General features: G+C 42.1%; 1 protein-coding gene and 1 pseudogene across 3 annotated transcripts in view; one reads left to right on the plus strand and one right to left on the minus strand.

The window, feature by feature from the left end:
• Positions 1-3,589: 3,589 nt before the first annotated feature.
• Positions 3,590-24,953, minus strand: part of LOC134224223 (6-phosphogluconate dehydrogenase, decarboxylating) — a 342,849-nt gene continuing 321,485 nt past the window's right edge. The window contains exons 2-7 of one of the 3 annotated variants that reach the window (XM_062703533.1): positions 22,860-22,939; positions 22,603-22,797; positions 7,011-7,119; positions 6,761-6,875; positions 5,134-5,378; positions 3,590-4,748 (exon numbers count right to left, since the gene is read on the minus strand). In XM_062703533.1, the coding sequence (XP_062559517.1) occupies positions 3,780-4,748; positions 5,134-5,378; positions 6,761-6,875; positions 7,011-7,119; positions 22,603-22,797; positions 22,860-22,933 (1,707 nt within the window). In that variant the 5' untranslated portion in view covers positions 22,934-22,939 and the 3' untranslated portion in view covers positions 3,590-3,779. Of the gene's footprint in view, positions 4,749-5,133; positions 5,379-6,760; positions 6,876-7,010; positions 7,120-22,602; positions 22,798-22,859; positions 23,007-24,953 lie in introns of those variants that run through there. The other 2 variants (XM_062703531.1, XM_062703534.1) reach the window with 2 other exon arrangements.
• Positions 16,855-20,756, plus strand: LOC134228104 (uncharacterized; annotated as a pseudogene).

Below are 24,953 nucleotides of genomic sequence, written 5' to 3' on the forward strand. Positions count from 1 at the left end.
AAAGACAAAGTACATGCTTGTGGGCGGAACCGAGCGCGACAGGGCCTGCCTGGGAAGCAGTGTTACGATAGACGGGGATATCTTAGAGGTGGTCGAGGAATTCGTCTACCTCGGATCCTTGTTAACGGCTGACAACAACGTTAGTCGTAAAATACGAAGGCGCATCATCTGTGGAAGTCGGGCCTACTACGGGCTCCAGAAGAAACTGCGGTCGAAAAAGATTCGCCACCGCACCAAATGTGTCATGTAGGGGTGATCGGGGCAATATGGGCCACCTAAGGAAATCGTCCCGAAAAGCGCTGAAAAGCTCTATAAAACATCGTTCAAATGTAGTTGACTTATACTAGAGAATGTTACCCTTCATATTACGTCGATGAATGACGAAAAATGCGTTTGGAAATTGTTGGAATGCACTTTTGAAAATGTATTGATTTCAATGTGTGTTCCCGACTATACGGGGCAATATGAGCCACCATTTGGGGCAGTATGGGACACCCTTCCAAAACCTTTATTTAGGCGAAAAAAGTATCGTAATATGGAAGATTATGATATTCCTACAACAGTTGTGAGTATTCCATACCAAATAAAATAAAAAAAACTGCACAACAGCGGACTGAACTGATTTGCCACTCTTCACCGTTTGAACAGCCACATTTCAATTGGTCAATGGTCATTTTTTCTGTTTCTATCGCAGTAATGCGCTGTTGTAATTTTTCCGTAATGAATCTTACATATATGATAATATTCTTGTATTTGACTACTGAAATTTGAACTTGTTCGCATTTTGAGGCCAGATATCTTGTTCTATGCAGGTATGCCCATATTGCCCCATAGAGACTTGTTTTGAGAAAAAAAAAGTTTTATGATAAATTCAGATTTGTATCAATATAAACACGTGTGCACAATATTTAATTTTAATATATCTTTTGATTGTGGTGTATTTTTGACCTGTATTTTTACCAGTTTTGTGTCAAAACCTTATTTATAAACTTGAAATCTTATAATAATTTTGCCTATGCAGCGAAAATTTGCATTTTCAAGTGTATTTTCATGTTTGAATTGAATTTTAATGCGGTTTTCACGTTGATGCATACGTGGAGCATCCTCTTAAAGATCATATAACTTTTACATGATAAAACTTGTCAATAAGCTCAAAATGAGGGTGGCTCATATTGCCCCGTATGTTCATATTGCCCCTACTGCCCCTACAAGACGCTTATAAGACCGGTTGACCTCTACGGACATGAAACATAGACAATGCTCGAGAAGGACTTGCAAGCACTCGGAGTATTCGAGAGACGGGTGCTTAGGGCCATCTTTGGCGGTGTGCAAGAAGACGGTATGTGGCGGCGAAGAATGAACCTTGCGCCCAACGGCGAACCCAGTATCCAGAAGGTAGCTAAAGCCGGAAGGGTACGATGGGCACGACATGTTGCAAGAATGCCGGACAGCAACCCTGCAAAGATGGTGTTTGCTTCCGATCCGGCAGGTACGAGACGGCGTGGAGCGCAGCGAGCGAGATGGGCAGACCAGGTGCAAAACGACTTGGCGAGCGTGGGGCGTATCCGAGGATGGAGAGATGCGGCCTCGAACCGTGTATTGTGGCGTCAAATTGTTGATTCAGTGTTATCTGTTTAGATGTAAACTAAATAAATGAAATGAAAGCATAAGTTTTACACATTTTTCCTGTTTTCATGCATAAAAATTAATCATTTGTCAAAGGATAGTCATAATTGTGCATAATATTTATTCCTTTTTGTGTGTAGTGAGTCCCATTCTCCCACGAAAGAGCGTACTTTGAAGTCATAATTGAACACTTTATAGTCAAAAGAGCAGCATTGACTATGCCCAAGGGCTTGACGATCCCTCCCCAGGCTATCTGCGAGTTATGGTGCCTGCCTAGGATGTGGTGGGGTTTGACAGTGGGCCATGTTAAACTTCTATAAAAAGCTGCATGTATCCGCAAGTAGGCTCCGCCAAAGCGACCGTGTGCCGCTCAAAGCGCACAAGCCCAAGTCCTGGTGTTAGGTGGGGCGCTAAACAGCCCTGACACGACGGCCCTCCGAAGAGACAGGAGGTTTGCGCAGGCCCAATAAGGCGGTAAACCATTCCAGCGATTACCAAGGTTTGGGAGGATGAGGTTCTGCCGCAGGAGTGGATGGAAGGTGTCGTGTGTCCCATCTACAAAAAGGGCGATAAGTTGGATTGTAGTAACTACCGCGCAATCACATTGCTGAACGCCACCTACAAGGTACTCTCCCAAATTTTATGCCGCCGACTAACACCAATTGCAAGAAAGTTCGTGGGGCAGTACCAGGCGGGATTTATGGGTGAACGCTCTACCACATCCACAGACCAGGTGTTCGCCGTACGTCAGGTATTGCAGAACACATCATCTATTTATCGACTTCAAAGCCACATATGATACAATCGATCGGGACCAGCTATGGCAGCTAATGCACGAAAACGGATTTCCGGATAAACTGATACGGTTGATCAAAGCGACGATGGATCGAGTGATGTGCGTAGTTTGTGTTTCAGGGGCATTCTCGAGTCTCTTCGAAACGCGCAGAGGGTTACGGCAAGGCGATGGTCTTGCTATTCAACATTGTCTGCTATTCAACATCGCTTTGGAGGGAGTAATACGAAGGGCAGGGATTGACACGAGTGGTACGATTTTCACGAAGTCCGTCCAGCTATTTGGTTTCGTCGATGACATTAATATTATGGCAGACTGAAAAGGGAAGCTAAACGGATTGGACTAGTCATCAACACGTCGAAGACGAAGTACATGATAGGAAGAGGCTCAAGAGAGGACAATGTTAGCCATCAACCGTGAGTTTGTTCCGGTGGTAACAAAATCGAGGTGGTTGAAGAATTCGTGTACTTGGGCTCACTTGTGACCTCCGATAACGATACCAGCAGAGAAATTCGGAAACGCGTAATGGCAGGAAATCGTACGTACTTTGGACTCCGAAAAACTCTTCGATCGAATAGAGTTCGCCGCCGTACCAAACTGACTATCTACAAAACGCTTATTAGACCGGTAGTCCTCTACGGACACGAGACCTGGACGATGTTCGTGGAGGACCAACGTGCACTTAGAGTTTTCGAAAGGAAAGTGCAGCGTACCATCTATGGTGGGGTGCAGATGGCGGACGGTACGTGAAGAGTGCGAATGAACCACGAGTTGCACCGCGAAAATCGGAAGACTGCTGTGGGCCGTAGCCAGAATGTCGGACAGTAATCTGGTGAAAATGGTTCTCGACAACGATCCGACGGGAACAAGAAGGGTGAACAAAGCGAGGTGCACACTGCACAGCAAACAAGGTGGATCGATCAAGTGGAGGATTATATGCGGATTCTCCACAGGCTGCGTGGTTGGCGACGTGCAGCCATGGACCGAGCTAAATGGAGAAGACTTTTATGTACTGCATAGGCCACTCCGGCCTTAATCTGATAATAAATAAATAAATCATTAGTGGACAAAGTGTCCTTAAGTACACGAACTCGTCGATCACTTGGATTTATGAAGTTTCGAATTTCATGACATTGTGATAATTCGAGAACAAACAAAAAAGATAATTAGTTGGTTTTTGATACAAAACAATCACTTTTATACAAACAAAATTTTCGCAAATCTTATCGAATGAGCAACAATAAATATTTTTTTCCATGATAATGTGTGTACTTTTCACAATGAAATCTAAACAGGGTGGGAATGTTGTTATGCAATTCACTGGTGAACTGATTGCCTTCCTAGCAGCATCGTTCAGCTTTCAAGCCAAATAAGTACTAGCCGAGACGTTTCCTCCCTTTCCGGTCCAGTTGGTGTGCACAAATTTGCCTTCCTTGCCCAGCAGTTCATAGGTATGGGCACCGAAGTAATCTCGTTGCGCTTGCAGTAGGTTGGCTGGAAGACGTTCCGAACGATATCCATCATAGAAGGCCAAAGCGGCCGACATGGCAGGAACTGGGACTCCCCATAGCACAGCACGGCTTACAACCTCACGCCACGATTGTTGGTTCGATACGATGGCATCCTTGAAGAAATCGTTCAACAGTAGATTGGAAAGCTGTGGGTTACGTACGAAAGCATCTCGGATGTTTCCAAGGAAGACACTGCGGATGATACAGCCTCCTCGCCACATTAGAGCAATGCCGCCATAGTTCAGATTCCATTTGTACTCGTTGGCGGCCTCGCGGAGAAGCATAAATCCTTGGGCGTAGGAAACGATCTTGGCACAATACAGAGCATTGCGGATGTGAGTCAGGAAGGCCTTGCGATCGGCGACGGTGGGTTTAACGCTCGGTCCGGAAAGCTGCTTGCTAGCCTTGGTACGTTCCTCCTTCAGGGCGGAAAGGCAACGGGAGAATACCGCTTCGCCGATTAGGGTCACCGGAACGCCATGATGCAGAGCGGCGATTGCTGTCCACTTTCCGGTTCCCTTTTGTCCGGCGGTGTCACGGATTCGCTCCAGCAGATATCCATCCTTGTCTTGGTAGCTTAAAATATCCCGGGTGATTTCAATCAGGAACGAGTCCAGCACTCCCTTGTTCCATTCGTCGAACTCCTGGGCCATTTCCTTCTGGGTCATGCCGAGCGCCAGCATCAGATGGTAGGCTTCGCAAATCAACTGCATGTCACCATATTCGATACCGTTGTGTACCATCTTGACGAAGTGACCGGCTCCGCCTTCGCCAACCCACTCGCAGCATGGATCGCCGTTCGATTTGGCACAGATTGCCTGAAACAAGGTGGAATATTAAGATTTTTTAATGTCTTTTTTAAAGTGATTTTTTAACAATCATTAAGTTCATCACTAGGAAATTCAAGAAGAAAATGATAATAAGGAACTATTCTGGGTGTCAAACGTCTACTCAAGCCACAACCTATCTAAACCAGAATTTAAATATTTAGTATTGGTTAAACGACGACTTCATTTAGTTATACGTTAGTACATTAAGTTCAAAAATCCATAAATTGAAATGTTGTTATATTTGTTCAATTCTGACGCAATGTTACGACATTGGTGGATTTGAGCTTTAGATTTAATAACTGCATAAGTATATTAAATTGCCTAATTATAGTACCTAGTTGATATTATTCAACCATAATTGCTTTTATCTCACCTGAAAGATGTTCTTGATCAGGGGCCACGCGTCCGGATGACCACCGGGCATCAGAGAGGGACCGTAGCGGGCACCTTCCTCTCCGCCACTGACTCCGGAACCGACGTACAGAATACCCTTGGCCTTGAGTTCCTCGTACCGCCGTGCCGAATCCTGATGCTCCGAGTTGCCGCCATCGATGATGACGTCACCCTTTTCGATGAACGGAAGCAACTGGTTGATAAAATCATCGACCGCGCTGCCGGCTGCAATAGGAAGCAATCAATTATCAAGGTGCTGTATGACAACTTCAGTAAAAAAATCACGAGCCTATGCTCACGTGGTGATTGTCTACCCCCTGAGGTCTACGCACAACCTTCAAGCCATGCTTCGTTACCGGCAGGTCGGTAAATTGAAAGTAATTGTCTATGATGTTGTGGGCTCGACCGAATGAATTGAATGGCTTTTTCAAGCAGTAGGTAGTGGAAGTTCCATGAGGTGTCGATTCTACTGCACCTTCACATTGTGCTTTGCGGTCATTAGAGACGAACTACTGAGCGAAGTGCTCCAAATCTCATGATCGCAATGTGCGATTTTGAGTTGTACGGACCGTGCAGTGTTATTAGTTTTCCTTATAGTCTGAATAGTCTTCTTTATTACTTGATAAAGTCTACCTATCTTGATATGAAACGTGATGCACATTATTCCTAATTAAAATTGATTTTGTGAACTTTGTCATCGAACTACCTACTCTACATTCTATGATGCTCAAAGTTTGAATATCCTCCATGAAATTTTTCACCTATCTACTTGACTCAACTTGATATAAGACCTTAAATAATTTTCACATATTTATGGTTAAACTTCTTATATAACCAGTTTTGTATAAAAATAGTTAAATTATTGAAAACAATCAAGTAATTGTTGATTTACAATCAAATACTTTTTTTTTTCGTTTTCCAATAATTTGAGCTATGTTAAATATTTTTAAGTTTGAGAAGATATTTTGGACCGTTTTACCTACGAATTTCAATGGTCTAAATGCATAAATGGTTCCGACAAAACTTGAATAACTAATTAATTAATTTATTAGTATTAGGCTTAAATGAATTGATTTTAAATTAGAAAAAAATAAAACAAACATTCAGCATGCCATATTCAACGGTACAAGCTTCGAACAGTATACGGATGAAGGTCATCACACGAAGGTATAGAACCTGTTATGAAATAGTCGATCGCGCGCAGCATGTGACTTTCGCTTGCCCCAGTTTTGCCTTGTGCCGCGATCCCGTGCACCAGTGTAGAGCAGTCAGTTTCGAACGACAGGTTAAAGCCCACGAACTTTTATGTGTGATTGAAATTTATGAGGTTTGTCCGAACAGCGGTAACCCCTTGCATATACCCAAGAATATAAATCAGACCCAAGATTCAAGATAGAGACGACGTCACTAGTTACTTGTTCCGTTTTACGCTTCGTCCATGTCTTGTCTTTGGTTATCTTGTCCTTGTAGCTTTTTATATATTTACACTCATTGCACTCTGACATGCACAGAGATTGCAGAGATCACATTGTATTTAACCTCTAAATGACATTAGGAGCGGTACAATCGACTCGCGTTAGGTCTGAGTTAATTTAGATGCAACTTACCTTTAACCAGCATCATGATCTTTCGCGGTTTCTTCAATTTGTTCACCATATCTTGCAGGGAAGTAGCTCCGATTATTTTGGTACCCTTAGCTTCATTATCGAGGAATTGTTTGACCTATCGACGGAAAAGTGTAAGCATTTTTACAACGGTACATAACTAGCTCTCAATAAGCGAGCAGCGTTTATGGCGTTAATGTGTTGTCACGTTTACTAGATTATCACTGGTGAATGTCTGCGATGACTAACCTACCTTATCGACGGTTCTGTTGTATGCGCAGACGACGAAGCCCTTGGAGTCCATGTTCAGGATCAAATTCTGACCCATCACGGCCAGGCCGATGAGAGCAATATCGGCTTTCCTAGAATTGTGGGAAATAATTATTTGATTATGAGGAATGTTATTTTTGCTTAAATAAGTGCTGCCCAGGATTTTGGACCTTTTTTTTCCTTAAATTAGTTCTCACAATAATAACAGGCAATAGTAGTTTTGACACCTTTTTAGCCCGAGTATAGTCTGAGAACAATGAGAAAACAACTGAGGTGATGTCTGTATGTGTGTTTTTATTTCTTCCTAAGCAATGGAGGGGGAATCTGCTCAACAGACATCCTGGGTTGTCCAGGAAGTGCGGGGTTAGGGGCCACCTCCAACAGCAAACGAGGGGGGCAGGAAACACGAAAGCGACGATACCATGTTGTTCTTCGCGCGGCCACTTGTTCGATAAAAGGATCGAGTTCGACCACAGGGCACCGGTATGATCCATGAAGCCGACTCCGAACCCTTGGACCACCTCTTATTTGCGCCTGAACTAGCCATTCCTCGAGTCCACGTGCCACCTTCTGTGTACCTCCGAGACGATTTGGACGATAGCCGATAAAACGGCGTTCCAGCCAACTTCATCTTTACACATCCTCCGGACTAGGTTGCCCGGGGTAGTGTCCAGACCACATGTGGCAAGCATGTGGTCACGCATTGTGCGAAAACGCGGGCACACGAAACCTGCGCACACCGGACACCGGGCGAGGCCGAGTGTCCGAACCGGTGTAGGTACTGTCTGAAGCAACCATGGCCTGTAAGGACCTGGGTCAGGTGGAAAGTAATTTCCCCATGGCGCCTCTTGACCCACGTACCTATCTCCGGTATCAACCTATGTGTCCATCTACCCTTAGTGGAACTGTCCCACGCACGCTGCCATTTGACCATTGAGGCCAACCTGACAGTCCTACGGATGCCTCTCGTGCCGCGCATTTCGAAGCACTCTATGTCTTCACCGATAACGATGTCAATAGGCATCATAACGGTGATGACGCAAAGTGCATCGTGCGACACGGTACGGTACGCGCTCGCAACTCTTAGGCACATGAGCCTATACGTACTTTCTAACTTCGTTCTGTAGCAGTTAATACGCAGGGCCGTGCCCCAAGCTGGCCCCCCATACCTCAGTATGGACAGAGCGACGCTAGACAGAAGCTTGCGCTTGCTGGCATAAACCGCAGAGTTATTGGACATCATCCGGGACAATGCCACTATAGCTGTGGAGGCACGCTTGCAGGCGTAATTGACGTGGCTACCAAAGGTGATAAGCTCATCGATCATTACCCCCAAGAGTTTGATGGAGCGCTCAGAGGTGATCGTGCAGTTGCCTGCCCTTATCACCGCTTGTTGCTCCGACTTTCGGTTGTTAACAACAACCACCTCAGTCTTGTGGTGAGCCAATTCTAACTTCCTGGAACTCATCCACTCCTCCACAATTGCGATCGAGTGGGCTGCATCGATTCGCCGTAGACCTCCAGCGTAATATCGTCAGCGAAGCCGACGATTACCACGCTCACCGGGAACTTCAACCACAAGACACCATCGTACATGAGGTTCCATAACACCGGACCCAGTATGGAAACTTGTGGAACCCCTGAGGTTATGTCAACGCACTTCCGCCCCGCCTCCGTGTCGTATACCAGTACTCGATTCTGGAAGTAGCTTCCAAAAATCTTGTACAGGTACTCGGGAATTCCAAGACGCAGGAGCGCATCTGCAATAGCTGCCCAACTGGCACTATTGAATGCATTCCTCACGTCGAGAGTCACTACTGCACAATAGCGAACTCCCCTCCTCTTACGCTGGATAGCTATCTCCGTGGATTTGGTAACCGACAAGATAGCGTCTACGGTCGACTTACCCTTTCGGAAGCCAAACTGGTTACTCGATAGACCATCCGCACCCTCCGTGCGTATCAACAACCTGTTGAGGATGATCTTCTCGAGCACCTTCCCCGCCGTATCAAGCAGGCATATTGGTCTAGGCGGTTTTCCCGCCTTTGGCAATAGGACCAAGCTCTGCCTTTTCCATGCTTCACGGAAGATTCCCTCGTCCAGACATCTCTGCATGACAGATCTGAACATCTCAGGAGCCTCAGCAATGGCCGCTTTGATGGCCAGGTTCGGAATACCATTCGGTCCTGGCGCCTTACCTACACTAAGGGACTGTGCAATCCCCGCAAGTTCCGCCACAGTTACTCTTCCCTCGTCGGCCACCCTGGCCCCTGGCAGCTCCACAAAGGGAGACCAGGGACTTGGGTCGTGACGTGGGAAGAACCCCGCGATGATCCTCTCCAGCATATCTGGAGACCGCTCTGTAGGGGCCATCGCCTCATTCCCGTTGGCACTTTGACACAGGCCCTCGAAGCAGGCTATTTTGCTTGATCTAATCTCAGTCTTCAGATCCGCTCTAGCAGCCACGAACGCCACCCGTCGTTCAACACGCTCCTATTCTGTGCGTGCTCGCTGCATCCGCCTCCTTGTCCGTAGGCAGGCGCGGCGCAGGTTCGCAATTGCTTGAGTCCACCAGTAAGCCGGTGGCCTTCCATTCCTAGGGTGGACTTTCCTAGGCATGGTGGTATCGCATGCACGTGAGAGTACTGTTACCAGCTGTTCGCCGCTCAGACCGAGAGTATTGTGCTCGCTTAAACACCTCGTCGTCGAAGTACGATGTCTTCCACATACGAGGGCTGGGCCTCGCCCCTTTTTCCTTCCGCTGAATGCTGGTCGTATAGTCGATACTGTAGCGAACCGCCAGGTGGTCGCTGTGAGTGTAGCCATCATCTACCCTCCAGTTCGAACTACTCGTTTGGCCAGGGCTCCAGAACGTATCGTCGATAATCGACTCGGCCCCGTTCCAGCTGTAGGTACTTTTGGTACCGACATTAGCCAAGTCCACATCCAACATGGCCAGTGATTCTAGCAGCACAGACTGTGCTAGCAGGATCTGCCCCCGTTGATTCGTGGATCGGCTTTCCCCGTTTTCATCACGGAAGTCCCACGCTATCACCACCGGCCTACGCCCCATCAAGTTAGCCGTCAAACAATTTAGCATTCGACCGAACTGCTCGATCGATCATCGAGGAGGCGCATAGCAGCTGCTGCATGTTTTTTTTTTTTTTTTTTTTTTTTAACGAGGGTAATGGAAATCTGCAAACAGACACCTGGGGAGGCGAACCCAGGTAGTGTGGGGATGGGATTCCCACTCCCGACCACCCAAAACCAACTCCTTTCCCTCCAGTCATTCCCCCGGCCCGCAATTAAGCAATACTTCGGGGGATGACTATTGGGCATTGCGCCCCCTCCATGACGTACACAAGTGCACGTATGCGCCTCAGCTCTTCGACACTCCCCATGCAACACATTTGCACAAGACACACTGGCACCACATGTGCCCCAACACTCACCTGCCTATGCCGCTTGAATGACTGCAAGAGACAAACAGGTACCCTGCAGGGGGTACCCCATGCCGCCATCTCACAACATAGGCAGTCCTCACTCAGTGTGGTGTTCACCCCATCCTGCAACAGGGTGGCACCACTTGTCTACCAAGCCGGAGGCGACCCTAGGTTGGTGGCTCCTATGCCGCTCCTACCTCAGCTACGAGGCAGACCCTTTCATGTCTCCTATTTCTGAGGTGCCGCAGAGGCATCAACCCCCCGACACTCCTGCCAGTCATAGCGAGACCTTCGTGTCCCCTACTTCTGAGGTGCCGCAGAGGTATCTGCCCCCCGACACTCCTGCCAGGCCTAGCGAGACTTCACTCATTCCGTCCCTGACAGCCGGATCACACTACTGCCTAAGCAGCCACACTGACCATACGTACCATGCGAGTCTGACTTGTGTGCCCGCTCTTACATTCAGTCCCGATCGCTAGCTCCACTTGTGCACCACTCTCTTTGACATTCAGTCACTCACTCAGTGGGGGTTGTAATACCCCCATCTCCCATTTTTATCCACTCTGTGCACCTCCTGTGCATCGTTTGGGCGTGGAACACCCGGCACGTCAGACGTGCCTAACACTCACCTACCCAGGCTTTGATACTGCCAATAGGTCTCCATTAGGTACTTTGCCGGTAGCACCCACCCACTGACATTTCGAAGCCCAGGTAGTCCTCAGCCAATGTGGTGGTCTCCCCATCCTGGAACGGGGTCGCACCACTACCTTACATGTCTCCGATTTCTGAGGTGCCGCAGAAGCATCAACCCCCCGACACTCCTGCCAGACGCAGCGAGACTTTCGTGTCCCCTACTTCTGAGGTGCCGCAGAGGTATCTGCCCCCCGACACTCCTGCCAGGCCTCACCAGACTTCAGTCATTCTAACACTACCGACCATGCGTACCATGCGAGACTTACTTGTGTGCTCACTCATACACTCGGTCCCTCATTCTGTGGGGGTATTACGAGTAATACCCCCAACTCCCATTCGCTTGCACCACATGCGCACCACTTGGGGGTGTGTGGGTATCACCCACTGCCACCCGCTTGCCGCCGAAGCAGCCCTCACTCTGTGGAACCTCCACAGGCTCCGTTAACGACCTGGCTAATTGTTTCACCCCCCAGGCCATTCATCCCTTCGGCACGGGTCGCCTGACACCTTGGGATTCGGGGTTAGGGGCTTGTATGCTTTGAGCGGCACACGGTCGCTTGATAAGGTTTGCTTGCGGATATGTGGTTTTTGGGAGGGAATTAACAGCGCCCCCTGTTAACCCCACCACCTCCTAGGCAGAACCCCCTGACTCACAGACGGCTGGGGAGGGGTCGTCAAGCCCTTGGACATGATCCCTGCTGCCCGCAGCTGCTGCATGTGTGTGCGTATATGTGTATGTGCACAAATTTTGGCAGAGCGAAGGTGATAATCTAGACAATAATGGATTGTCCACAAAAGATGAGCGTCCCAAACCACTCGAGGGTACCAGAGATTTGACTAGCTGGAGAAAAACATTTGTTACCGTTTTTAGAAGTCTCAATAAAATGGATAAAAAAATTGGCCAATTTTTTCCAAACTTGTCGTTAAGTGGATGCTTTTTCAGCCCATCTGGGAGAAGTGATAGTTGATTTCGAACATACGAAAAATAAAGATGGGTAGCTGTTTGGATCACACGAAATTTTACTTGCGTTGAACAATGGCAGCATGCAAATGAAAGCAGAAAAGATAAAGAATGTTAATGTCTTATTCAATCTTCATGTCCGTATGATTCCGTAGATAATACAAATCCTATTCCTTCTTTTTCTAAACCCTCGAGGTTATTCAAATTTGTCAGATTCCTTAATTTTTTGCGTTATCCAGAGTCTGATAAATCAACTTAACTTTTGTTGACACTTTTGAATCATAGAGTCCATTTCCCGACACTTTTTCTTGTCCCGGGATTCGGCATTAAAAATGCCGCTTGATCCGTGAAATCACGTGATCACGTGAACAAAATTTCAATTCAATAGCAAAAAAATGTTGCAGAAAACAAATAAGCAAACACGTGAATTTGATACGAATTGAGTTTCAGATGATAATTTAATGAACATAAGGTACACTGAAGGAAGTAGAAAAAGGGGATAAGTGTAAAAAGCGACTCGAAAAATTTAAATTGTACATACTCTACAGTTTTTACCACATCATAACATTGTCCAACGTTGAGCGCAATGACAACGGAAACGGAACGGCAACGGAAAGCGGTTCGTCAAATGAAATTTTGGCTGCATTCAAATCAATCGGGTAGCTCGCAATGATGACGGAACGGGAAAAGCGGTTTAGTACTAAAAGTACTAAACCGCGTTTGGTTTTCAAAAATATCAAAAATAGCGGTAGCGGAAAACTTTTGAAGTTGTGAAAATGGAGCTATCAGACGATGAACAGATTTTAATTTTGCAGAATTTCAATGACAAATTGATAAACTGTATCAAAATGTTTCCTGTTATTTTTGCGAAATCGGAACAAAACAGTTTCGAAACAATATTAACCTTCGGGGACTCGCGCCGTTGTAAAAAGTACAACAGGTTCGAAAAAAGCACGCTTCTCATTCACAACACAGGCGGGACTGCGTGAGCGGTCTAGGATGAAGCGAGTCCCGGAAGGTTAAAAAAGATGCGGCATGGCGAAAAGTTGCTGAGGAAATGCAAATGTCTTTGTATCTTTTTTGTCCCTAATGAATCAATTTTAACTCCCAGAGAAAATGGTGAAAAATAAATGGAAGAATCTACGCGATAGATTTGTAAAAGAGCATCGGGAAGTCACCTGCACGTCCAATTCTGGTGCTGGACAGGACGATGTGTATGATTCAAATTGGCCACTATATAGCGAACTACTTTTCCTCGCAAATCATTGCAAGCGCCGACCGTAAGTACATTCTGTAAATGTTTAATCCTTTGAAATGGCCAATCATTAAACAAATGTTTCCCAGGACTACCGGTAATTATGGCTTTTCTGAGCAAAGCTCTTCAAATACACATCCGGAACAATATATGAATGAGTATGCCGAAAACGATACTGGACCACCTTATCCAGACGTGATGCTTGAGGAAGTTGTATTTGACGAGACAGTTTTGGACGATTCTCCGAAGACGACAGGTAGGAAGAAAAGGAAGACGGATATTGACGGCAGGATCCATACCATTCTGAACGAGTTAACGCTTGAACTGTGATTTTAGAATTATATGGAAATGCTAATATCATCTTCCAAACTTAGACGTACATGTTCATGATAGAATTAGAGGCGAAAGTATAGAATTGATAGTTCCGTCAGGATACGGCAGGCATGAAGAATGTTTTTATAGAAGTCGATTTGAAAGCGAGCAGAGGGGCAATATTTGTGACGGCACATATCGCACGACCTTCCTTCTGCCAAACTCCATACCATTGAAAAATAAATGCAAATTCATCCAAAGATTTTATGATTATATCATTCAGTAGCAAATTTCTTGAAAATGGTGAAACTGATCAATGTTACCCCGGTGATCAATGTTCCCCCCGGATTACGGTACCTTTGATTTTATGGTTTAGGGAGATAAAAGATAGTTACAGTTTGCACCACAAGCAACAAAAATGGTTATATGTAACTTTTAAATAAATTAAGTTATTAACGAAAGAAAAAATCGATGAAGAGAAATCGATCAATACAGCTACGCCACTACGATCCTATGCGCGAGATTTTCTGATAGGGTAAGACATCCAGAAATCGCCCTCACCCCAGTTTTTGCCCATCAATTTAAAAATATTCATTTAAAACTTGAACTTTAACTGTTTCCAACAACTGGTCGGGGTTCTGCCAAATCACACCAAGCGCCAATGAAAATTTTTCATTTTTTTGCCAAAGTTTTTGGGTAACAAATTCAATTAATCACAAATTGCATCGGACATCGTTCAACGCCTTAACTGATGATATCCTACAGCAAATGTACGCATGAATTGACAAAAAATTCTTTCCGTTTTCTTTTTGCGAACAAAATATCCCGAGTCAGTCAAAAAACCGCTTGGTGCGGTTTGGCTGAACCCCGACCAACTAGTTTTCGAGAAATGAAGATTTTGATATTCGTGGACGAAAATTGGGGTGACGGTGATTTATGGATCTCTTACCCTATCCTTTTTTTTTCGGATTCTGGAGCTGACTCAGACCCATCCGATGCAGACAACCCGTGAGCAACTTGACAGCTCCAGAATCCGAAAAAAAGGATAGGGTAAGAGATCCATAAATCACCGTCACCCCAATTTTCGTCCACGAATATCAAAATCTTCATTTCTCGAAAACTAGTTGGGGTTCAGAAACTGCAGAGTTCAGTGGGAACCCGTTGTCTAAAATTTTCATTGAATGGGCGATACATAAAACAAATTTCGTCTTCCCAAGCGATAAATTTGAACCTTTTTTAGCATTGGAAGTTTTATTCAGAATCTTTTCATTAATTGCAATTACCAATTCACCCTATCCATATGACGCTCCTGTCCGTTGTTTGGTGACAACAAATGACGAAACAAAATACATGTTTCTACGGAGAAAAAGTGTGGCGGCGGTGTAGGATGACCCATTGTTTATGTTTCGAAGCGCCATCTGCGATTTGCAAGTGGGTATGCGAAACTAAGGCCAAATCACAGACAAACAGACATAACACTCGTCAAATTCCCATTGTTCACTGATTTACTGGTCGATTCAAATAATCATTAGTTGGCCAATTGATCACTCGTGGCGCGCGCATCAAATTTGCTCGAGTTGGACGTTTGCTCACCACCGCCATCTGGTTAGTGATATGCCCAACTAACATAAATCAACAGATGTCGTTAGTGTTTGAATGACGATAAATTTGATGAGTGAATGTCCAATGTGTTATGTCTGTTTGTCTGTGGCCAAATGTTAAGTTGTGGGGGGGTTGGATGCAGATCATTGTCATGGCCGTATGATTCCGTAGATCATACAAATCCCTCTTTTCGAAACCCTCGACGTTATTCAAATGTTTCAGATTCCTAAAATGTTTGCAAAACGATTATTAAAAAAATCTTGCAAATTGGCCCATTGGTTCGTGAGTTATATTGCCTCAAAGGAAATGCAAACTCATTTCCGGGATTGCAATACATATTTCACGAGATTTGAAAAATCTCGAAAATTCGTAAATCCCGGGAAACTTTGAATCGGGAAAGACTCTTTATACGTATACGTGCGGAAATTGTTTAAATTTTCAACATTAAAGACCGTTCGGTTTATTACCAAGACACTGTCGTTATAAGAGTGTGCTTCTTTCCAAGCTTCGCAAGTCCACTGCATTTCTGTTTTTTAAGAAAAATTGAAATTTGCCTAGGTATAAAAGATTCTTTTGAGAAACTTAAGCCGTTACAAATATTTAATTAACGGTTCCCAAGTAACTATCAGCACTATATTACGCCAAACCGTCATATAGGCCCACTATATGGCTATTTAAAAACTTACAAGCACTAAAGTGGCACTATATGGCCGATTTGGATAGTACTTATTGGTTTCTTTGGTATGTCCTACTGGTCTCCGAAAGGTAAATGGAGAGGGGGATATTAAAAAAAAAATAAAATGAAAAAAAAAAAAAATATACGAGAAAGGCAAAACTCTTCGGATGTGAATTTTATTTTGTTGCCCCCTCAAAATATTTTTTTTGACCAAAAAATGTTTTTTAATATTTGTATCGGCCTTATGTTTTATTAGAAATTCGAGCAACTTTGACAAAGCAAATTTCACTCGAAATTTCATCAGAATTAACTTATCCATCTATTTTAAATATATCGTTGTGGTGTTTCATTCTCCAATTTCAGTAGACCATCTAGACCAAGATAAATACACTACTAAGTGCTGCATACCTGAAAGAATAAAATAAAAGCTACTTGTAAATTAAATTACAGCACCATTCATACTTGTAAAAGAAAATACAATCCAGCGCTAATAATTTGTACTTGTATTTTCTCTATGCAACATCTACTTGTAAATTCTGCTAATATTATTAGTGCGCTTTACTTGTAATATTAGACTTGTGAATTGATACTTGTACACGCAGAAAAATATGACATAATTGAATTGAAAATATCATGTAGTAGAATCTATAATCATCGTATTTTTTAAATTAAACAACATTATTTTGTTATTTCTATAAATCCGTATTTTTTAAACAAAAAAATTCCAGTTGAAAACGATTTTGCTGTATCGATAATATTTCAATTTTCTACATGCATTGATTCAACTTGTAGAAACAACAAAAAAATATGTTTAACTAAAAAATAATTGAGTTTTTGTTTCGGTGTGTATAGTTTCAACAGTCGCCATTTTAAGTTTTTCAAACAATGTCTGCGGAAGCAAAATTGGAGCTGGAAATTGTAAGCATCGACGAAGAAACCGTAAAATTCGTCGAGCTGCTCGAGAATTTTGGTTTATCAGTTGATACTATTAACGTAATTTTGGGTAAGTTGAACAGAACATGAAAGTTTGAAAATTTCACTTCGACGATTTTTTTTTCTCAGCAAATCGATACACAGCCGAGACGCTTAAGATCGTCGAGCGGAAAGAAGTGGAGGACCTTTCTTAGCCGAGAGGACCAAGTTTATTCACGCTCTTAACGGGTGGCGAAAGCAGCAGGTACATATATTAAATTTGTTATTTGTTATTTAATTATCGTATGCAAATGTTAAAGTACAGCAAATTATTTTTCTAATTTTATGTTTTTGCAGAATCTCTCACTGTTATCAGGAGTCAGTACCGAAGCAGAAAAGATTCCTGAACCCGAAAAGATATAACGCGGGAGAAGTGTACTGCCACGTATTTGATTACGTCTTCAGCAAAAGGTCGGGTGATTCTCGGAAAGTATGCTGTGAATCCGTTTCTATCTAGAATCGACAAGAAAGCCATCACACAGATCGTAGTGGACGAGTTTAAGGATCGCTTCTCAAAGTTGTCCTCATTTGAATTGGAGCAAAGGGCCGCAGAGTTGACAAAACTATTTCCCAGTGAGCCAAAGGTAAGAATAATGTTGATATTTGCTTTGAAAGGGGGTTGAAACCAGAGCATGAAATATTCACTTTCATTAAGCACATTCGCTCCGAGTTTTGACAATTGTGTTTTGATTATTCAAAACATAGAATGACTAACTCTCAGTTTACTTCTTCATGGATTCATTCAATTGATTATCACTTAGTATGGTAACTGCGCGCGAAAAAACATAATTAGCCATGATAACCCGGATAAAAATGTACTATTGGTTCAATAGTGTAAACAATTGAATTACCATACCATGTACGGTATACAATAGGATACATTGTTTCTTGATGGTTGCACAGATTGTATCAACACTGAGGATACAATACATCAACATATTTCTCTAATGTAACAATACTTGCAATTGTTTTTGAAACGTTTTCGTACATAAGATTCATACATTGATAACTTTTGAAATATTTCATTACATTGCATATAAACTATTTAACAATATTTGCCTCATAGCGCCAAATATGCATTTTTTTCCCTTTAAATTGCATTGTTGAACAGTAAAGCTGTCACAACTGAGAAATCAAAAATCGTATTGTTTTACTATACAAATACAATACAATCCATTGTATTTTGAACAGATTTGTTCGGATATTTCAACAATATATTAACCATACACTCTATTGTGTGACGAAAAAAATGTGTGGAAAAAACTCAAATTTTGTATAGTTACGATACTTAACAACCCGTACATTCTATTGCGAAAACTTCATTTACATTTGAATAAATGGTTCATAACAATGCATTCAAATGTATTTCTATGGTTCCATTTACAATATAATCTATCGCCAATTCAATGTTATTAATAGTAGTGTTACAATAAATCGTACTGTTATTCTACTGTATTTTTTATTCGGGAATACTGACATTTGCTGCTGAAAATGCCCTTCAATTGAACGTCGGGATTAGATCTATGCGTTTATTTGTTTAAATCATTAAACATGTGAACACAATCACGCTTTACGATCATTTAATAATTTGTAAAATTCAAGTACACAGAAAGAAAAATCATTATTAAAATTAAGAAAAACATTGGTAAAAAAGTTGCATTGGTTCTTAAAAATAAAAAATAAAAATAAAAAGTTGCATTGGTTCTTTTTCGTAGAGAGTTGCGAATGTTCAAATTAAAAGTACGCCAACTTTTAAAATAACCACATTTTTGAAAGCCGCATACCACCCTGAAATTAAAAGTTCAAACATTCAAAACAAATTGTAGAAATGTCAAACCAAAATGGGTACACTGTGAAAAAAGAAAGCGTATTATTCTCAATAAAAAATCTTTTCTTTACAAATTAAATTTATTCGTTTTTGTTTATTTATTCATGCTTTTTATTTCTTCATGTTCAGTGATGATTTGCATAGAACCACTGAGAGCTACGGTGAAGATGGCCACAAAAGAGCCACTTGTCGTGCTGCGCATCATAAGGGTCCGTAAGCATTACGCTACTGATTTCTCGTTCGTCATAGATGCCGAGACTCGCAATTTACCTATAGGAAAAGAAACCGAAAAATTCACATAAGTATACCTCGATAAACTCATACTATGATTAGCCGCAACAAAAACTAGAACAGCAGCGCTTACGAAATTGGAGCACCAAATTAAAGCGCAGTTTTGCTTATTTCACACTTGCCACTGACATTTTTGGGTTCTATGTAGATAAATAAAAATGACTTACCTGTCGATACCGCAAGAACAGCGCTTTGGAAGCTCACTTCAGCGTTATATGAAAGTGGATTTGTTTAGCCGGAAAACATAACAGCATGTTACGCAGTGCCCCAGATCTGAGTGAAAGATTATTTTTTATTGCGTTTCACTGTTTTGCCGGATTCGCACAAAGGTTTACCGTTGATTAATTTGACAGTTTCACAATTTTTAGGCTGAATGCAAGAACTTTTAATTTCACATTGAGAAAATGAGAAACGCACTTTCAAATAAAAAAAATAACTTTGACTAAAACGAATTTCATTTTCATTTTTAAGGAAATCAAGTACTTTTTAGGTGGAAAGTATGAAATTTTCTGTAAAACAATTTTTGTTTTTTGTGTGTAAATACTCACTGACCCATATTCATTCCGAAAATTGACGGTGCAAAGCCGAATATGAATATGTTTAGAAGTAAAGTGACAAGGAAGGCCGATGGGCTTCACAAAAAATATTCGAATATTTACAGCTCTGGTTGAAACAACTTTGCAACTCAACAGGATATTTGGTATCAATCACCATGGGGAACTGACAGCACAGGCCGTAAGATCAAGCTAAGGAAATAAGCAAAAGGAAAACTGTACGACCGCAACATCAATTACAAGCTGACCTCCACAGATGAATCACACCTACCGACCGCGTCTGAATCCGGAGCATCCCATTCGGCAGCTGGGATAAGTGACGAACAAAGTATTTAATTATATATTGTTTAAAAGTAACCTGTTTTACAGTTTTTTATCTTACGTTTTAGTTGCGGAGTACCAGCTGGCCAAAAAGTGGATTATTCACAATCAAGATGAGTGGGAAGAGCTCAAGGCTAAGTGGAAACAAACTTCAAAATTAAGAATCTACGAACTATCATTGAACAGCCACAAAAGCACCGCCTCGGTCATATCGGATTATCCAGTTCTGCGTAACCACAAAGCATACCAACTTGTCCAAATCGACTTCCAGCAACGATATCCAGAGAAAGAGAAATTACATTACGATCGTTGGGACAAATTCCTGTCGGGCGTTTTTCCTATTTTGGAGGTTGAAATAACTGATGCTGAAGGCAAGACTTTGCTTAATCTACTGAGAGATCAAGAAATAATAAATGGTATAATATAATCATTCAATAACACAATTTGGAACATAATCAAATATTCCCTTCTCTAGATGGCCGAGGTCTCATAACAGTTATGCTGCTAGCCCACATGTTACCATGTCCTGTGCTGACAACATCCCAAAAGTGACGCTGGAAGCCATCAATCGTGGAGTCGCGAGACAGCGTGATCGTTGTGATTAAAAGCTTAACTGACCTTCAGACGACCTTGGCTAAATACTTCAACTCATGTCGTGAAAAGGAATTAGAAACAACACCATTCATCGTAGTTCATGGAAGCGACCCGAAACGTCCCGAAGGGTTCTCGGTTTGGAACAACGTAGTTTCATACAAGCTACCAAACCTACAGAAAGCTTTCGACGTTTGCATCAAGGTATATAAATCTTACGACATCGAATTTCCTATAGATTCTTTATGCAACGGAAAAATACAAGTTACAAGCTACTCTACTAATATTATTAGTAAAATTTCGATTATGCTACAGGCCCAAGATCTATCTTAAGATGGAGATCGCAGCAAGCATCGAACGCGCGTGGATGTGTTTTTCATTTTTAGCTGTCTAATTTTTTGTTGATATTTTTTTTCAATTCGGATGGAAAATGGCTTGAAGAAAGTTTTTGTAACAAAGTTTAGTTTAAGGTATCAGGAAAGTGATAGTTTTTTTAGTGTTTTACGTTCCAACAGTGATTCGGCTAAAGTGATTTTTTTACGCATAAAATCGCTAGATTTCAAGTGGAGTTCGCGCGGACCGATTTTGTTGTGCTGTGCGGAAACCAATCAGTCGTGTTGTCGTGTTACACGAACAGATAGTTCGCGCGGGATAGTTTGTGTGGTTGAAATAAAAACGTTGTTGGATGTAGAACGTTCGCGCGATTATCGAAACATCATATTCTGTTGTGCGGGCGAATAAATTAAAAAAAAAAGTGAAACCACCAGTGCAGATGAGCTTAAGGTTGGTTGGGAAAATATGGTAAGCTTTATTGTAAAACTGTGAATCAAAAATAATGCTTTCTATCACTAAATACACGCCAGAATCAAATAGATTAAATTTTGATTCAGGAAGTGTGAATACACTTCAGATATCATTATGATATGTGGGTGTAATCATGCGGGGCTTATTGTACACGAATATAGCTTCGGAATGCATGCGCTCTTGAAATGGGCTATAGGAGTTGCTATAGAGCTAGCACCTTCTAGCTCCCGGATCTAAGATTCTTGCAATTATATAAATAAAATGGTTGCACGAATATTCTATCCATAATGCCACTGCCAGACAGTGGGAGTTAGATTGTAAACACACACACACAGGCCCCAGATCTATCTTAAGAGATTCGAGAACGGACTACGGCTACGGACATCTAACCTAAGTTTTTTGCGTGAGACGAAAATTAACATTGAACATGTTGCATTCGAGAAACCGATTAATTCCAAGTAATAATATTAATATTCGTCCATTTATTCCAACTATCAGCCTCGTGTATAGTAACACCAACCAACTTCCGAACAATCGCCTAGAAAATGATATTTATCTAGAATTTCTCGGATATATCACACTTAAATTTCAGACTTATGTTACCTAGTACTATTAGCCAATAAGTCCAAACTAATAGCTTTGTGAATGCTGGCAACATTTTTTAACTTTGTGAATTTCGGATATCTGATCCAACGAGTAATTCCGCTATGACTACTAAGTCAGTGAATTCCAGAGATCTTACGAGAAGAGGCCGAGTCATGGCTTGCTGCTCACAAAAGATATTTTAGTTACTAGATAAAGATTGTCGCTTCGGTTCCCTTTGTTCTGCTGTCCGAAACATGTGTGATACATACCTGTCAAATCGTATGGATTTTCCTTCTTTGACATTTAGCTCCCCTATCCTCGCCAGCAAAAGATGTTCCGGACAGCGACGACAGCGACAATATTTATCTAGTAACTAAAATATCTTTTCTGCTCACCGATTGACACGCTGAGGTGTTAACGTATAATCACACACTGATGGTAACTCACTCAAACCCCACAATTATGCAATAATGTAATAAAGCCAACATAGTGTGATTCTTATCCGTTCATCTAATGTGCGAAAATAGGTAAGTCCCTTCAGAAAACTACTTTATTGGGCAAAAGAAAAAAATCTTGCACAGACCAAACCGAGATTTAAACCCAACCATTTTGAGCACAGCTCTTTTTGTGGCCACTTTGTAGTCTTACCGCTATTCTAGAAAAGGTATTTATATCATAGGTACTTACCTATCATAATCCATGAAATCAATATTTGGGATAGCACTTGCGCGGAGCTGCTTTTTATTTCCGACAAACATGAAATCGTTTTCACGGAAGTGGCGCGAGCAGATAAAGGCTCTGGGACCCGGATCGGGAATTTCATCTTCTGTATAACGAAGAGCCGCTCTCCATTTCGATAGAATGGAATCGTCACGGGGTAGGCTGATTTGATCACAGTTAAATTGGGTATCGTTTTATTTGAAAGTCTTTGGACGGAGACTTACCTGTGAAATGAAATTGAAGGTCCAGCCCTTCGTTCGGAAAGACAGCAACTCGAAACACAACATTGTCGGACCATTTTTTTTAAATTTGCGACAGCACAACAATGCAAAGCTTCACATTTCAACCGAATATCTTTCTGTGTGGTTGTCAACTAATGCAAACAAAGCAGTGCAGTGGGTTGATGCCGTTGATGCGGGAAGAACGACTGAGCAAGATACATTCTTTTCTTCCAATGAGGGCAATGTTAGCATTTTTACCCGGTGTGTTTATATGTCGAGTGAATTCTCACAATTCTCATGAGGGCCATGTTTGCAGTTCTATTCCGAGTTTGTGTGTTTATGTCGCTCGTGAAATTGTCTTTTCTTACACGGGGTCTGGAACAATCATCCTATTGGATGGAATTTAATCTATCGCTTTTTTAGCCGTGCTAGTACAAAGCACTACAAAGCACGACCATGCTGAAGGTGGCTGATTTCGATTCCTTGGTCCCGGTTCAGAAAATTTTCATAGCAAACTTAATTGGAATAAGTATTTAGAACACGCTATTAATAAAGCGACAAATGTTCTATGGATTAGTAAACGAACTTTTGGAAAGCAATGGGGGCATAAGCCGAAAATGGTCCATTGGATATGTTAATCCTTTATGCAACGTACACACCAGTCAAGCAGTTTGACGAACATTGACTCCGCCCCCAAGAAAACGCTTCGGTTGCTGCTTTGTTTGAACGTGTGTGAAGTTGTTCGAACAACCATTTGACAGTTGGTGATTCGGTTGGAAAAAAACCCAGATTAATCCACCTAGCGGTGATGGCGCCTTTCTCGCGCAAAAAGGTAATGAATGTAGCCTTTACGCTTACACCTCGATGATGTACAAGAAAGGCAAAACAGTTGGTTACACCGTCTAATGTTATGATAGAAAATTTACACTAGTAGACGACAGATAGCGCTACTGAAAGTTTCTCGAATTTCCTATGTTCGAATTTTGACTTTCGGACAATTTCATAGTACTATGAAACTGAACGAAGAGCATACTTACGCCTAAATGCGTGCAACACGAGCATCTTTATGGTACGATGAAACTCTTAATGGGAAGCCACGGATAAAATATTCATAGATGCAAGGCATTTTTCATAACACATTATTGTTCTATGTGACTATGTCTCATCACTATTTTAATATTATCAATTTTTTGCAATTTGCAATTATTATGAAATTCAATAGTGATCAACAGCGTTTTAGTCTCTGTCGGATGCAACTTGTTGCAAGAAAATCGGTTAAGAGTTTCTATGTGAAAATTTGGCTAATGTTTTTTATGGCATTTTGTGCACACACACACGCACACACATACACACACACACACACACGCACACACATACACACACACACGCACACGGACAGACAGACATTTGTTCAGCTCATTGAGCTGAGTCGAATGGTATATAACACTATGGGTCTCCGAGACTTCTATCAAAAGTTCGAATTTGGAGTGAAATGATAGCCTTTCGGTACAACTTAGTTGTACGAGAAAGGCAAAAATAAAACGGTTTGATTTTGGTTTGAGTTGTCGGGGGTGGAGTCAAGGTTCGCCGAACATGTTTGAGCATTTGTAGTGAAGTTGCACAAACCCCCATATATTTTTCGATGGTTGGTGCTCAAGTTGGCGCTTCGGTCGTTCGTGTGTGATATTGTTGGTCGAATAAATTGATTGTTTGTGTCGCTGTTGGTAAAACTTGGTGGATGTTTGAATAAACGAGAGGTGGATTCAATGTTGGTCAAACTGCTTGACCGTGTGTACGTTCCATAATGGACAACAACAATAACAACAACAAAAATAAATAAAAGTTTTTTTAAAATAAGGTTTTAGGTAAAACCAGTTAAATCAAGGCACGTTACATTTTTTGGTGAAGAGTCCTAGTCGGAAAACGCATTATAAGTGAAAAAATTTTTTTGCGCTTTTGTTCCCAAGGGTCCCCCCACAATTGCGTCAGAAATTCAAAAACCAAATAGGGGAAAATACCTATTCTTGGCAGTCTAAGACATTCGCCAAATTGAATAATAAAAATAATGAATAATTACACTAAAACACAGGTATAGTT

This window comes from Armigeres subalbatus, chromosome 3 (assembly GCF_024139115.2).
Source record: "Armigeres subalbatus isolate Guangzhou_Male chromosome 3, GZ_Asu_2, whole genome shotgun sequence".
NCBI lineage: Eukaryota > Metazoa > Arthropoda > Insecta > Diptera > Culicidae > Armigeres > Armigeres subalbatus.